Below are 17,092 nucleotides of genomic sequence, written 5' to 3' on the forward strand. Positions count from 1 at the left end.
TCTTTACTTCTCCCAAAGTGTCCTGTTTCCAGTATGCCAGAAGGAATGGTGGTGGAATCCTGGTACATTGCCAACTCCAGGACTGGAAAGCTTCAATAATGAGCAACAAATTCTATTTCTATCTTTTATAAAGTCTCTTGAAGTCTCACCCTTATCTAAACAATGGTCTCTGCACAAATTCTTGGCAAGTGGTCTTTCAGCCCTTGCTTACACATTTTCAGTGAAGGGGAAGCTACTTCCCCCTTACTACCGTCTGCTCCACTTATGCTCATTTACTAATTGCTAGAGAAAGTTTTTCTTCTCTTCAAGCAGAAATCTGCCTCTGCTTTCTCCCATTCTCCTAATACTGTCTTATAGAGCTAAGCAGAGAAACTCTCTTCCATATGACAGCCCTTTAAATTTTTGAAAACAGTTGCTAGATCCCCTCTAAGTCTTCTCTCTTATAAGGTAAACACCCCTAGTTCCTTCACTTGGTGGCACAGCCTCTAGTTACTGTTCTGTTCTCTCTTCCTTCACTTAGCATGTTCAGAATTATCAGTGTCATTCCCAAAATGTGCCAATAGTGAACAGAGTACTGCAGATGATGTTCTACCAGTTCACCTCCTTCATTCTGTACACTATGCCTCTCAGTATCATAGCAACATTTTTTTTGCTTCCATGTCATACTGTTTATTTAGTTGAGTTTACAATCTACTAAAGTTTCCAAGTATTTTTTTCTTGCTCTGTAGTCTATCCTGAACCTGCCTCCCTTTGATGAAGGTCATTATTTGAACTGTATAGAATTTGACATACATCTCTATTTAATTTAATCTGGTTAGATATAACCCATCAATCTGAACTTCTTGAAAGTAAAAATTATTTTAATCTTTGTCCTTGTACCCCTAGCCCTAGCATAGTGCCTGCCACATTCTAAATGCATAATTAATACTTGTTGATTGATCAATAAATTGATTCTAGCTTATCAGGAACTTTTCCATCTCCATCCAATGTATTAGCTACTCTTCCCACCTTTGAACTATGTATAAATTTGATAAGCATGTCAATTAAGTCACACAATTTATTGATAAAAGTGATAAATAATCCAGAACCAGAATCAGATCTGTGGGGCATTCAACTAGAGATTTCCCTCCAGGGTGACTTTGACCATTAATGATTACTCATTGGATATAATCACTTACTAAATTTGGAATCAACTAACCTGAACCATTATGGAGCCCTCATTTGTTTCAAGTTCTATCTAAGGATTACATGAGAGATTTTGTGATGTGATGCCCAGTAGGTATCCCTGTGTAGGACAGTTTGAGTGAGGAGCACTTTTTCACCTCTCTCCCTTTGGAGAGTGGTTGGAACTGATTTTCCTTGACTATGCCTATTTCTACCCCCTGAACTCCAGTCAGAGAATGCATGACCATACCTCTCCCCAACAGAGACTGAAGAGAGAGAAAGCCCCTGGTACAGAGCAACCTGACTGCTTGGGGATAAGATTAGTGCATGAAGGTTTTAATCTATGGCAAGGGTTCTGGATCTTCATGGCTTCTCCTGTCTATAAAAATATAGATTATTAACAAAATTCATGACTTTGATCCTCCATTCAACAAATGGTTTATTTAAAATTGTCAGACTGAAAAGGAGATTCCCAGATAAATTGAATTTGATGTAATCAATTATCTGCAGATTCTCACACAATATTCCCTAATCACATACATTCTCTAGTAGCAAAAACATCTGTATGTCATTAAAATTGTCTTATTTGTATCTAGAAAATCAATGTTTAAAAAATACAAATAATTAGTAAGCAAAATTTAAAATATCAAAGAAACACAGTAATAAACTATACTGTTGACTGCATAAGGCAACTAGGTGGTTCAGTGGATAGCGTGCTATATCTGGAATTTGGATTTATCTTCCTGATTTCAAATCTGGCCCCAAATACTTACCAGTTGGGATCCTGGGCAAATCACTTAACCCTGTTTGCCTCAATTTCTTCATCTGTAAAATGAGCTAGAGAAGTAAATGGTTAACCACTCCAGTATCTTTGCCAAGAAAACTCCAAATGGGGTCATGAAGAGTTGCACGTGACTGAAAGCAACTGAACAACAAAAAATTGATTTGTTCAGCAGGAAAACAGAAAAAAACAGAAAGGGGAACAAATGTACCATCTTTCCAATATCTTCTCTCAGTAGATATAATCAGGTCTACTCTCTTGGATTCTTACAAACTGAGTAGGGGACTATGGAAAGGAAAAGGTTCCAGCCTTTTTTAGGTTTAGAGTCTTTCTCCTGGAAAGTATCCTCCATTTTGCTGCTACTACCTTTCTGTCTGTCTGTCTTTCTGTCTGTCTGTCTGTCTGTCTGTCTGTCTGTCTCTCTCTCTCTCTCTCTCTTTCTCTCTCTCACATTGTCTCTGTGTCGGTCTGGGTCTGGGTCTTGGTCTCTGTTTCTGTCTCTTTCTAAATCTCTCTCTCTCTCTCTCTCTCTCTCTGTGTGTGTGTGTGTGTGTGTCTATCTCCATATGTCTGTCTCTCTTTCTCTTTTTTTCAACATATCTGAAGAAATTTCTCTTGAACATTTCTTAACCAGTCTAATATTTGTGATAATGTAATCTTTTTCCTACCTGAAAAGAAATACACTATGGGGTTTTAGAGACATGGACCCCCTTGCAAGACAGACTTGCTAGAAATACTGTTGAATAAAATTGAGGTAATGTTTGTAGCCATCCCTTGATCTTCTAGCCCATCAACCCCATGAAAAAAGAAATGAGGTTAATCTGGCATGAATTGTTATTGTTGCAGCCGTGCTGGTTCTTAGTCATAATTACTTCCCTTTCTAAATGTTCATAAACCATTCCTTGCCAGGATATAATATCAAACTCACTGTTCTTCAGCTCAAAGAATTCACATTCTTCCCTCTTTTCAAAATCTGCACTTTTGTCCTCTTCCAGTTTCTATTCCCTATGATCTCTGAAAGTCCATTGACAGTGGCAGCTTAGCTACTATACCTACCAGTTCTTTCTTCTTAGAGATGTAGTTCATTTGATCCCAGTGAAATGAACTCATAAAGAGCATCAGGGTTTCCTCTTACCATCTCCTCATTTGTATTCTAAGTCCTTGAAAACCATTTCTGTTCTATTCGTCCCAATCAAAAGATCATTTGCTAGACTATGAAACTTTTCTATCATCCACTGTCATCAAACCTTCTATCTCTTTGGTCTTCTTGTTTCCAACATAAGTTTAAAGTCCTTCTTACTGTCCTTAGCATCTTTTTTGGTCATCCTCTGCTTATTTTTAGCATGAAGTCTTCTCATGGTAACAGGACTTTGGTCCTCTTTTCTCTAAGTCCTAGTTAGTCTCTTATATTTCTCTTATCCATATATTTCTGAGCTCATGATGAATAGTATCCAACAGATTATTCTATTGAATTTATTAAGGAAGATTTTATTTGTCCATTTAAAGAAACTTGAGTTATAACAGCACCTTTTTTTGAGTCCAGACTAGATAAAAGCCTTTGGGAAGAGAAATTAGTAACTGGGATCTCCTCGAATTAGTATCTTACATACATTAATGATATATAAGGATTGTGATCAAAATGAAAACAAACTTTAACACTAAATTTGTACCTTTTGTACATCACCAATAGACTACTATGTGAATAAAACTATTTTTTTGTATTTTATTATTTTTAGTCATGCAAAAGATGTCCCCAGGCCTGTGGGTTTTTAAATTGTTGGACTAAAGTATCTACTTTATTTCTGAACCACTTCATTTAACTATCTCTGGGTTGTAGTAATCTTTCTTACATTTTTCGGTTTTTAGCAGATGCCACAACTTCTGCTAATGTAATTTTCAAAGTAGTTCCTTAAAACCAGCTGCTTACTTAGAATTATGTCCTGAAGAAATTCTGGTGGAAAATAATAAGTAGGAGGGAAAAAAACAAAAAACCCCACTGATTTGTGTAATCTCTAATGGAATTGCAGGGCCAACATGCAAAATTCAAGAAATATGTGGGGCATGGTGCCCATGTCACCAATGTCAGATGGTTACATAATGATTCCATACTGCTAACTGTTGGTGGTGCAGATACTGCTCTGATGATTTGGACCAGAGAGTTTGTAGGAACCCAGGAAAGTAAATTGGTTGACAGTGAAGAGTCAGACACGGATGCTGAAGAGGATGGAGGTAAGTCAAACACTAATTGATTTTGATTTCCCCCACTTATTCATATCTCTTCATGTTCTCCTTCACCAAAAGTTCAATTTCTAATCTTGTCATTTTTGTGACTCCAGGCTATGATAGTGATGTTGCCAGGGAAAAGGCCATTGACTATACCACAAAGATCTACGCGGTAAGCATCAGGGAAATGGAAGGCACTAAGCCACACCAACAGATGAAAGAGATTTCAATGGAGGAAAGGTATGGCAGTCTATGGTTTGCTTGTGTTCACTATACCCTTCCACTATATTCATCCTGTTACCTGCTCTTGAATTTACATTAACACAATTTCTTATGTTTATCATTTGGATATTTCTGACATTGAAAATGGCCAATATGGTTGTGGATGTCCACATCCAGGACATTGATGTGTTTCCTTCTATGAGGAAGATTTTCTTTCGTTTCAATTTTAACTAGAGATACCAGGATTATAATAGAAACTATTTTGGGTTGGATAGTGAACATAAGCCATTGCAAAAAAGAATTAAGGGAACATTTGAAATTACCCAGATTAAGGATCATACATTTAAGATGTAGTATGAGAATTGTAATGAAACCAGAAAGAACTTTTAGAGCAATTTGAACCCTTATGAACCATAGTATAGTATAATAAATGAAGAGCTAACATTGGAGTCAGAAAGACTTGGATTCAAACTATGCTGGGTCTAGATAACTCATTTAATCTCTTGATGCTCAACTCTCTAGGTTTCAAAGAAAGTGACAATGTGCATTGGGAGAGAAGGTTCCTCATTTAGCAACCCTCTATTTTTAAAGTCCACAAAGTCAAATCTATCTTGCTGTCTGGTTTTGTTTAGCCCTAGAACCCAGAACGGTTAAAGTGTAAAACTACTCTTAGCTAGTAGATCATACAAAACCAAATGGCAGGCTGAATTTGACCCATTTGCTTATTTCTACTAGTGAAATCACAGACTTGATCCCTGCTTCTAGCTCAAAGAAAGTTTCTTTGTATATGTATTGAAATATAAATGAAAATAAGAACACGTTTTGTTTGCTTTTATATAAAAAATTGTTTCATCTTATTAATACATACATACTCCTATAGAGAGCATAGACTTGAGGTGATAAGAACAGAATAATCTTTCCAGGGAGAGTCATCTGCCACCATGAGCATAATAACCAGCTTGTAGTAGATATAAATGCGCCTGTAGAATTTCACATGGGTAAGTAAAGATATTAGGAGAATTTCTTGTTTCAGCTTTGTTCCTATTTCAGTAACCTCCACAACCCTCACAAAATCATTACTGAATATAATGTGCAAACAAGAAAGACTTCCAGAGTGAGATGAACTAGCCAGGTTCTGACAAGTTTTGACTGAATTTATTGAGCTGTGAAAGTACACTTTATCTGTATGGACCTAACCATAGTCAAATATGTGGCTTCGGTTTCTTCAATGACATTCACTTTCTTTGAACAATCTGGGTAAGCCATTTGGGTCTCAAAGAGCTTTTCAGTCACAGATGAATGCAGGACCTTGGGGAGCATTCTAGGTCTTCTGAATTGTTTCTCTTTTCCTTATTTTCTTCATATGAAAACTGAGATTGCTGGTATTGTTTCATTCTTTTTTAATAGACTGTGCTGTAAGAATTGATGAGATAATTCCCAAATCATTTGAGATTCTCTGAAGAAGGAACTCTAAGACTTATTATGCTTATTACAAAAATGAACACATTAAAAATGAAAAAGACAGCAAGATTAACTGATGATTTGACTCTAGTCCAAAACCTTTCTAAGAAAGTTCATGCCCTTTATTTGTCATCATAATATTGTTTTTCTTCTCTTTCTATAGACGTTCTAAACTTTATTCCTCTTTGACCTCCTCGAGTATGTTTCACTTAATAATAACTTCCAGTTAGATAGTTTTTTAAGTTTTGAAAATTATTTTACATTATTTTACTTGATATGACAAAGTGTATTAGGTGCTGTTATTATGCCTATTTTACAAAAGAGAAAATGGAAGTTGAGTGAGTTTAAATAATTCACCCTGGGGTGGCTAGGTGGCGCAGTGGATAAAACACTGGCCCTGGAGTCAGGAGTACCTGGGTTCAAATCTGGTCTCAGACACTTAATAATTACTTAGCTGTGTGGCCTTGGGCAAGCCATGTAACCCCATTTGCCTTGCAAAAACCTAAAAAATAAAAAAAAATAAAAATAAAAAAAAATAAATGATTCACCCAGAGTCATCATGCTAATGAGGTATGATTTGAAACCAAGTTTTCCTGATTCCAAATCCTGAGTTCTACCTTATATAGCATGAAGCTATTTGAAAAACCTATCACTAAAATGTGAGATACACAAACTTAGAGACATCTCCATTCCAAATGTTCTTATGGTCTATTTTTGTCCAGTCTCTGGTAGACCCTTCCAAGCTTATATTGGTCTCATCAACCAGTCAAACATACTTCACTGTATCTTGACACCAACAAAGTGATTTCATTTTGGTCCTCTTTGAGCACAAAGGACAACCATCAAGTTTGATTTTTTTAAAGACTAAAAGTTTAGTAGGAAAATATAGTTTATTCTGATTAACTTGAGGGAGTCATAGGAGTTACTTAAATGGTTCTTAGAAAAATAAGAGAAACAGAATAATCAAGCAAGTAGATGTGTGGGTTCACCTGTGACTTTCACCTGTGACTTAATCCAAAAATTTGTTTTGCCTAAATTAATTGACTTCTCTTTAGAAAAAATTTGTATAACCTATCATAGATCATATCCTTATAATGTAATAAAATGTATTGAGGAGCAGTAGAGGAATAGTAGTAGGACTAGTAGTAGTAGTAGAAGCAGCAGCAGCAGCAGCAGCAGCAGAAGTAGTAGGAGTAGGAATAGTAGTAATAGTAGTAGTAGTAGTAGTAGTAGTAGTAGTAGTAGTAGTAGTAGTAGTAGTAGTAGTAGTAGTAGTAGTAGTAGTAGTAGTAGTGGCAATAGTTGTTGTTGTTGTAAGTTGTATACTAATAGCCAATTTCTGCACATTTTCTCAGATTTTTTTCTGCTTGGTTCCAATTTGACCATGAAAATGATCAGAAATGAACCATGCTGCAATATAGTGTCTCCAAATCATCTGACCATAACATGTATTCTCAAACTCAGTCTTATTAGATTCTTATTCTTTAATCAATACAACCTGTTTTCTAACCTATACCTAGACTTATCTATTCCTTTTCTATCTCTCTTGTGTTTTTCTTGCTCCAATTTAGGCATCTTTAAACCATCTAGGAAGCATTCAAGCTTTGCTCTGCATTTTAATCCAAATGGCTTGTTTAATTTTGCTTGTTTCGATACAGAATCTTGATGGAACTGCATTTACTTGTCAGAATGAAAATGGATATTTGTCATCCTATTGCCTGTTTAGGTTTACGTTCTTATTTCAGGTGGAAAATTGCTTATTAGTACTGATGACAGAGACATTTCAATGTTCTAATGACATTTCTGGAAATATTACAAACCAAGAGCTAGTTAATAAAAAATATGGTCAAAACAATTTTTAAAAATTCAAAATTGTTTGGCAGAGATATAACCAAGTATATTTAGGGAACAAGAATTTCCTTAAAAGTTCAGAAAATATTGATATCTAAGGGAGAAAACACTAATGAATCCCAATTAATGTAGGCTCGGATAAAGAAAGAACAGGGATGAACTTGCTATCAGATAGTTCTGAGTTCAGATCCTTCCTCTTTCTGGCAATTGACATTGACAAGTCACTTAACCTATCTGAGTCTCATTTTTCTCATTTGTAAAATTGGAGGTAATAATAATGCCCCTAGTTTCTACATCACAGATTCAAATGTGATGATATATATAAGACCTTTTCCAAATGTCAAAGCACTTTATAAATATCAATTATTATTATTATAAAGTTAGAAAAAAGGAATCAATATAATGGTTCTTATGGAACTCTCCTTCCTCTGGCTAATTTTTCAAGCAATTTTGCTTGAAGATTTAACTTACCAGCCTTCCAGAGCATATTCCACCTATTTTAAAGCAATCAAGACCTTTGAGATGACACTGCCATTTTTCTCACAGGGCCAAAATGGTCTTTGCAGTGAAGAGATGAGTACTGTACTGGATGTTCTTAAAACTACTGAGAATACTTTGTTGCTAAACTTAGGTAGTTCTCCTTTGATCCAACTATTTGAAACAATCTTGGTCATATCTTAAGAAGCAAGATATGCTCCTGCACAATATCACAAATATTGTAGATGCTTATTACCTAGCCACCATAATGATTTTAATATCAATCTTCTTAGAGATTGATATTAAAGTAATACCAAGGGGTCCTTACAGTTGCTTTGAGAAGAAACTTGGGTCATACCTGCATAATACTAGATATCCAGATAAAAATTGAATAAAGGTAGCTACTTAATAGAATATTCCTAAATGTCCTGTATGTTTGGCATTGGTTAAACCAGACCTGTGGATATTTAGCACAACAGAACTTTCAGACCAAGAGTATCTCATTTGTTTTCCTCATATTGGACATTAAGGTTAAGTAGTTAGCCGAACAACACATAGCTAATATCAGAACTTGTATTGAAACTCAGGCTTCCTAATTACCAATCCAGGCTTCTTATCTCTATAGCCATGCTGTATAATTCAAAATTATTTTTTTAATTTACAAGGAGGGAGGAGTGTTGTGTCAGAAGAGATAGTCTTCATCTCCCATATTCACAGCTGATTGATTGAGGGCTGGGGTAAAGTGCTGCTGTAGAAAGTGGTAACTTACTAATTGAAAAGAAATTGTACTCTTTATTTTCCTCCTTACTTAATATTTATAATAACAAAAGAATATATAAGAATCCCAGGACATTTATTTTTAAAACATGGTCCAGATGATTTCCAACATATATAATTTATGTATATTTTCATATAATATTGTTTGATATAACTTTATAATATTGCTTTGTAGAATTCATATATTTACATATTATATCATCTATCGTGCATAGTCTGTTATTACACAAACTCATCAAAACATATCAAACTCCTATCACTCACATTTAAGTAGTGTTTTAAAATTTATAAAGTGCTTATCTCACAACAGCCATCTGAGGAAAGGAGAGAAAGAATTATTATTCCCATTTGACAGATGAGGGGAGTGAGGCTCAAACGTTTAGAACTATCTCAGATTCATATAAAGGTAAAGATTCTAGACCAGAGTCCTGACTTCCAGACCAGAGCTCTTTCCATTATCCTACACTGAATCTTTTTAAAATTCTCTTTTCTCAGGATATAATGGGTATTTACATAGAAAGGAAGTTCCCTGGTTAGACAGGAAACCTCTACCTAAAAAGCACTCCTTAGACTAAACCAACAGAATTGTCCATATACTAGACAGACACAGTATGAGGAAAGATCTACGGAGTCTACCAGGGCAAACGATCCAGAGATGTATGAGGAAGGAAAAGTGAACAGCCATTCCAACTCAAGGAACTGTGCAATTGTAAAAATGGCTTCAGGTAAAAATTGGGATTTTTCTCCTACCTATACAGGAACATTGAAGCTCTGATGACTTATGTGTAACATTTTCTGTCATCTTAAATTTATTGCTGCCAAAACATTGCCAATATTTTTCCAGGATACTATATGGCTATAAATCATGCAACACCAGGATCTTAATATATCAAAATTGCTAATGACCAAAGAGTATCAATAGAAAAGAGCAGGTAAATAGGTATAAGTAGACTGTTCCTCTAGACTAGTAGTTATTTGAATGTAAGGTGTGGCATAAAGAATACTATCAAAGACATTTATGAACAGAAAATGAAAAGAAATGGACAGAATGTAAGCTCCTTGAGGGAAGGAACTGTTTCATTTTGTATGTCCAGTGCTACACAAGCCTCTTAACTACACAAAACTCTTAACAAACCTTTGGGAGGGAAAATAGATGGACCACCCAATAGTTATGTGAGTAATACAAGAATATACAGAAGAACTAGAAGAAGGCCTAATTGTATGGAGTTGATCCTTCTAGAAGAAAGGAAGCCATGAACAAGAATTAAATAAGATGAACTACTTAGATGTTTTAATGGATAGAAAGGAAGCTTGAAGAGATTCATATCTATGGCCTAATCTCAATGAAATAAGAAATTGAGTCACCTACTCCTTAGAACTCTTTTAGAATAGTCACTATGTAAATCAAAGTATGGAGTCAATAAGGGTAGAGTTGAAGGATCATTGAGCATGCACATTTTTAATTGCTCAAGGTATTGAAAGTTTTTAAAGCAGGTACCAATGACTCCAAATGCAAATTAGATACTTAATGATATTTTATAGCATTTATTAATTGACTGTTTATATATACACACACACATATATATATCCTTAAACCATTAGTTTAAACTATTTAGTTTAGCATATCTACTTAAAATATTAACATAGAGACAATATAATTTTTCTAATAAAGTACAGCATGGTAAGAACACTGAATTTTGGGCAGAATGAAAACATCTTAGATAGATTTAAGGTCTCTTCTTATAATTCAATAGGCCTAAAATATCTTTACAATTATACATTATACAAATAACAATACTATGATCTTTGCAGTGAAGAGATGAGTATGTAATGGGTATTCTCAAAACTATTGAGAATAGTTCAAATGATCTCTAAGCTCCTTCCTCTAGTTTCCTCATCTATAAAATGAAGAGATAGAACTACATAGACACTTTCAACTCTAGAGTTATGATATTATGAACCTAGAATAAGCATATAAAATATGTTTATAACAAAATATAAAATTTGATTTTTAGCCCAAATTATTCCATACACCTGCAAAGAGTTTAAGGAGAAAGTGAGTATATATCATGATTCTTATGAAACATATTTTTTACTTCATTGTAGCTTAGAATTCAAGGGATGGAGTTGCCTGCCTTCAAGCAGCTTAGAGTCTCATTGAAGACACAGCCTTATTGATTCAGAAAAGAGCAACACAATTCTTGACTTAGACAAAGTATCATTGAATGGTGTTGTTTCTGACATACATTTTATTTTGCATGTTTTTGGATAATTTTAGTTGAGAAATGGTCTCACAGTCAAAGCACCTGAAATCTCTAATTTAGCCAAAGGATCTTTTCATATGAGATTTTCTTAATATTCAGCAAACTCCAGAAACTTCTTAAGGAATATAATTTTCATTGTTGGTGCAAAAGAAATAATTTATAATTATTTGTCTCTGCTCTTCTACATTTTGCTTTATTCCTCCTATCCTGCTCCTTATTTGTCCTTGCCTACTCCTTTTCTATATTATTTCATAAATCCTTTCTTCCTCTTTATCTTTTCACTTCCTGCTTTCCTGATCCAAGGGCAGAATGCTCTCCATTTGACATCTGGGTTTGTGGAAGTTTGATTGGGGAGAATTGTAGCAGTGGTCTAATGGGATCAGAGCCCCCATTAGTAGCCATTCTACTCAATGGAACAAACCAAGGTCCTACACAATCTTACACAGTTCAAAGTCATGCTCTATACATCTTAGGAATCTAGCAAATCATTTTTAGGGGTTTTTTTTGAGAAAAGACTTAGCAATATATAATCTGAAGCCTTTTTAATGACCAAGGTAAAAATAAAATAAATGATTTAGGGGAAAATGGACTGGAATGGGAGGAAGGAAACCTGGGTTTTGGTTCTGTTTTTACTGTTGGCCAATGATACTGCTTTAGACAAATCACTTCTCTCTGTATCTCAGTATCCTTATCTGTAAAACAAGGGAGCTGACCTAAGTTATCTTTAAAATCCCTTCTACCTCCGAAGTGCAGCATTCTAATGGAAAGAAGCTAAATCTAGTTTCCAAAACTGGAATGGATGGGTACCTCCTACTTACAAATTATCTCTCTCTTTCAACCACATTCTCATTCCCACATCTCTATGAGTCTTAACAGAAGAGTGAAGAAAACAGTAGTATTTAGTTCCAAAGGACTTAGTTGAGAAAATCTTGTTTTCAGTAATAGAATGTATGTTCTTCTTTAATCCTAGTTTCTCAACATATGAATCTATGATATCTAGGTATTCTAAGTTACCCAAATTGCAGCACAAAATATTTCATAAGAGTCCACTGTGTCCTTGAAATAATTTGTAATTCCATTCTTTCTCAATGACTTCCTATGGGGGAAGGGAGACAAATAGCATATCTTCATACAATGACCAACACATAGAAAAAGACCTGAGGGATATCTTCAAGGAAATATAAGATCAGAAAAGGAGGTGGGAGGGAATAGTAATGAACAACTCAAGTAATGCACTGCAATCAACCAAAAGTGAAGAGCTAGGGAAAAGCCCGTGGAGTAGATCATTTGTCAAGACCCATGAAGAACATAGAGAATTGCTCAGGACCAGAGGGCATGGTGGGGTTGCAATGTGTCCCATGGGGGAAATACCCACATTGATGAAATTGCAGATCTTTTCAAGTTTCAGTGACCAAAAGAGAGGGTTCTGCCACTTCCTTTTCAATTGGTGTGGTCCATTTCCTTGTCTAAGTCAATTCTATCTTGAAAATTTAAACCCAAGTGGGAGTGTCTATTCTAAATTTGCTCCATAAAGTGACAAAGGCAGGTACCCATTGGTGACTATAGAGAGAACTTTTCTATAGAGTATATGGTTCAGATGAATGAATGAATAAATGAAAAGACATTTATTAATCACCTATTAAGTGAAAAGAACTTTCATAAGTACTGAGAGTAATAGAAAAGTAAGACACGTCCTGTTTTCAAGAAGCTCACATTCTAATCAAAGATTATTATATATTTTAGCTGCAGGCAGCTAAGAAGTACCCAGTGTTTCTTAGACTGTAATGTCACAATAAAAAGCCTAAGAATCCCTGGGAAGCATCAGCAAGTCATATAACAAAGCCCATAAGTCTAGAGAGAGTCTCATCTGAGCTGGTATCTAGCCATGATCTTACAAAGTGTATGAATGGCCATGTCTGCAAGACAATAGAGGTAGAAGATTGTAAATGGGCCCAATTCATGACTGTTGGGAAGAAGGGAGTGGGTCAGAGGGTCAAAAGTACTTGAGTATATAGGGATCCGGGCAATAGGTCAGTTTTGAGGTAACCTCAAGCTCAAATATAAACATGCAAAAATGACTGATACATTTCACCCCTGTGCAAGTTCAACCATCTACTCCAAAGTATTTCTATATGTATGTGATGTTCTCATCTTGCCTATCAGTCTCTTTGCAGTTTTGGGGATCTATGCCCTCAGAATAGTTCTAAAACACAGATAGTGAATGGCAAGAATATTGCTGTCCATTGACCAATTGATTTAAGTATATCAGAAATAATTAAAGGTATAATACATTTTAGGGTCAAGAGGTTGTCGTTTCAGTTGTGTTTGATTCTCTATGATCTCATTCAAGATTTTCTTGGGGAGGATACCAGAATGGTTTTCTATTTCCTTCTCTATATCATTTTACAGATAAGGAAACTGAGGTAAACTGGGTTAAGTAACAGCTAATAAACGTATGAAGCCATATTTTAATTCAGGCCTTCCTAACTAGCTTCCCTGGGATCAAGAGGACCTGTAGTAAAATCTGATGCATATTGACAGTGTGTTACTGCACAAGGTATTTAACCCAGCAGTTCCCAATGCTCCCAGTAATCCTCTACATTCATAAAATTATTGAGCATACCAAAGAGGTTTTGATAATGTAGATTATATCTGTTGATATTTGCAGTGTTATAAATTAAGGCTGATGAATTTTAAAATATTTATGAATTCATTTAAACTAACAGTGATAAACTTAATACATGTTAATATATGAAAATAATTATATTTTCCAAAGCAAATTGCAATGTGAAGAGCAGCATTGTTTTATGCTTTTACAAGTTTCTTTAATTTCCTGTTTAAGAGAAGATAGCTGGATTCTCATATCTGTTTCTGGATTCAATATGTCGCTTTGGTTAAAGTGTATGAATAACTTCTGGTTAATACAGATAAGTAGTTAGAAAAGGGAAGAGTATTTTAATAGACTTTCAATATAATTGTAAATATTTTTTAATATAATTCCAAAACACAGTAAGTAGTAGTTTCATAAAGATTAGTTGAAATGTAAACTTTGAAACCATATCAATGAACTTTTCCCATTCTGTTACATTACAATACATTAGACTATCTTGTATTTTAAATGAATCTTTTACCATTCATGACTATATAACAACATGGATTTGGTCACTTGGAAAATATTGGTTTCAGTAGGCAGATCTTCCAAATGCTGAAACATTTTACTGTATGATATTAAAAAATCACATTCATGATTATCACCACTCAATCATCATCATCAATCTCATCAGAAAAAATTTTAAATTATGGAAAAACTCAAGATCACCATTGCAAATCTGTTTTCCAAAATTCTAATTTTCACTTAAAAGCTTGAATTTATCATTGACAACAAAATCAGTTGTTTTCCAGGGAGGGACAGACTCACTTCATTCATTTTCAAGAAAATGCTAAGTACCTAAGTCTCAATAGCCATAGTTTGTGCCAGTTGCTTTTCAAGTAAAACCAATGCTTCATGAAAAAAAGTAGCTCATAACTTGCAATCATACAAGTGTTTTTCCTGGAGATCACCATTGAACCTCAGTATGCCTCAGAACTGTTTTACACCTACTTCTTGTTTCATCTCCCAGGAAAATACATGCACACAAGGGTCAAGATTTAATAAAATGAATAATTTTATTGTTGCATCAAAGATTCTTAGGTAAAATTGGCATCTTTTTATTTTGCTAAATAATTTTTAAGTACCAGCTATATTGAAGTTTCATGGCAATGAAGAATAGTAGTTCAGTTTGGTGCCATTGCCTTGTTTGGTATATGCTAAGACACCATGGTTTTTTCCCACTATGTTTTTGCACTATCATGGCAAAGGTCAGAACAATTGCTCCAGGATGAATCATGAGATCCAAAAAAGTTACTCAACACTGAATATTTCATCATCATTTGTATTTGTTGCCAAACATTAGCATAAAAGATCAAGATTCTTCAATGATTAGTTTGTACTGATATGAAACAAACAAACAAAAAAAGAAAACAAGAAGTGGAGCCATGTCTGTAGGCTCATCTCTTTGTAAGGCAAAGGTACAATTCTACAGATGAGACATTAACCTGGTCTTCATGTTTGCAACTCAGCCTCAGAGGGAAAGTGACAAATGATGCCTTAGTATTATTATGTAAATAGTAATGATTTTGCTGGTCCCCTGAAAATGTCTGGGGGGCCATACTTTGAGAATTGTTAACTTATCAGTGTCCTCAGCTCTCCAAAATTAATTGTTGCTGGTCTGCATTAATAAGGGGCATTTCCTTTCAGGGAGTACTCAAACCAATAAAATCATAGATTTAAACTCCCCAGATCTGAATTTAAAAAAAAAAAGAAAAAAATTGTTAGCCAGCTAAATAATTCCATTGACATGCTACAGTAGTCATCTGATTTTTAAAATAAAAAGACTGGGACGTTTTAGAAATGAATTTACTTGTTCATTTTCTATTTCCTTTTTCTCTTTTGTTTGAAGTAAAGTGATATTATCTATACAAGTTAATGGCTTTGGGGTTTTAATAGCATAAAACAAGATTTAAATTTACTATGAATTTGTTTTGTTTTCCTGAGGGATAAGAGTTTTATACATTGCCTGACTTACTCCATTTAAAAAACTGCTAAATCCCTCCCCCACCAGCACCATTTTCCTTTTTGTTTGTAAAAGTTTAATGGGAATTCATTTCTCTTTGCTTTCAATACTTTTCCTCCTCATTGATTCTCTGGTTGCTTTCTCTTTGGATTTTGATTAATTTCTTGGTTATTCAGCCTCTATAATTTGTTCTCTATTACTCAAGTTTTTGCTCAATGCTCTCTTCCAATTGAATATTACATATCACATATTTGTAATCCTTGAAGACTTTTTTTTTAAATGGAGGAGGGAAATAGTCACTTCACTTCTCTACATCTCATTTCTCTTATCTATAAAATGAATAATAAACTGATTTCTAAGAAACAAGAGTATGCTCGTAAGTGCTTAACAGTTGGCTCTCCATTTGAAAAGAAGTAAGCACAACAAACTTTTATGTTTAATTTCCACTAATGAAATTTTCTCTATCATTTTCTTGAGCATAGAAAACAATAAAACAATAAATCAAGCCTTGATTTGTAATACTAGCAAATTTTCAAAGTTCAAATGCTCACACTCAAAATTTGGCAATTTTAGCAAATTAGCAAAATTTAGCAAAAAACTACTCTTACAAGCTAATTTAAGCTGGTTCCAGAATGCTTTCCTACTCTAAAGGCAATGTTAATCATGGGCAATCACCATCAGCTATTGTCATAATATAGAACATTGAGATTTGTTCCAGGTCTCTCCTGAATCCAGGTGCATCACTCTCTTCAGTACACCACATCTCTACTCACAGTTCTAGACACCACATTTTGGAAAGGACAAGGACCAAGCTGAATTACATCTAGAATTTCTAGGGAGCTAGACTCTATGCCATATAAAGATTGGTTAAAGTAATTGAATATGCTTACCCTAGGTTAGAAAAGTTGAGAGCAGGAGTTAAGGAGACATGACAACTCTCTTTTTCAAGTATTTTTAAGACTGTCACATTAAAGGTAATTTACACACACACATATATATACATTTTTGTGTGTATATGTATACATACATACATACATACATACAAACATATTCTGCTTGACTCCACAAGATAAAAGTAGGAGAAAGTTAACAGAAAAGCAGATTTAGTTCAGTGTTAGGGAAAATGTCCTCCCTATAAGAGTTGAAAAGCAACTTGATAATAGAATGAGTACTGCATCTAGAGTCAAAGAATGTGAGTACAAATTCTGGCTTGCTACCGGTGTATCCTAGGGCACATTATTTCCTTTTTATGGGTCTCA

The 17,092-nt window shown here is 34.5% G+C and overlaps 1 protein-coding gene across 1 annotated transcript in view; it reads left to right on the top strand.

Moving 5' to 3' along the window:
* Positions 1 to 17,092, top strand: part of EML6 (EMAP like 6) — a 286,159-nt gene that overhangs the window by 240,574 nt on the left and 28,493 nt on the right. The window contains exons 26-27 of the mRNA XM_074206262.1: positions 3,973 to 4,174; positions 4,282 to 4,408. Of these exons, the coding sequence (XP_074062363.1) occupies positions 3,973 to 4,174; positions 4,282 to 4,408 (329 nt within the window). The remainder of the gene's footprint in view (positions 1 to 3,972; positions 4,175 to 4,281; positions 4,409 to 17,092) is intronic.

This window comes from Macrotis lagotis, chromosome 1, assembly GCF_037893015.1.
Source record: "Macrotis lagotis isolate mMagLag1 chromosome 1, bilby.v1.9.chrom.fasta, whole genome shotgun sequence".
NCBI lineage: Eukaryota > Metazoa > Chordata > Mammalia > Peramelemorphia > Peramelidae > Macrotis > Macrotis lagotis.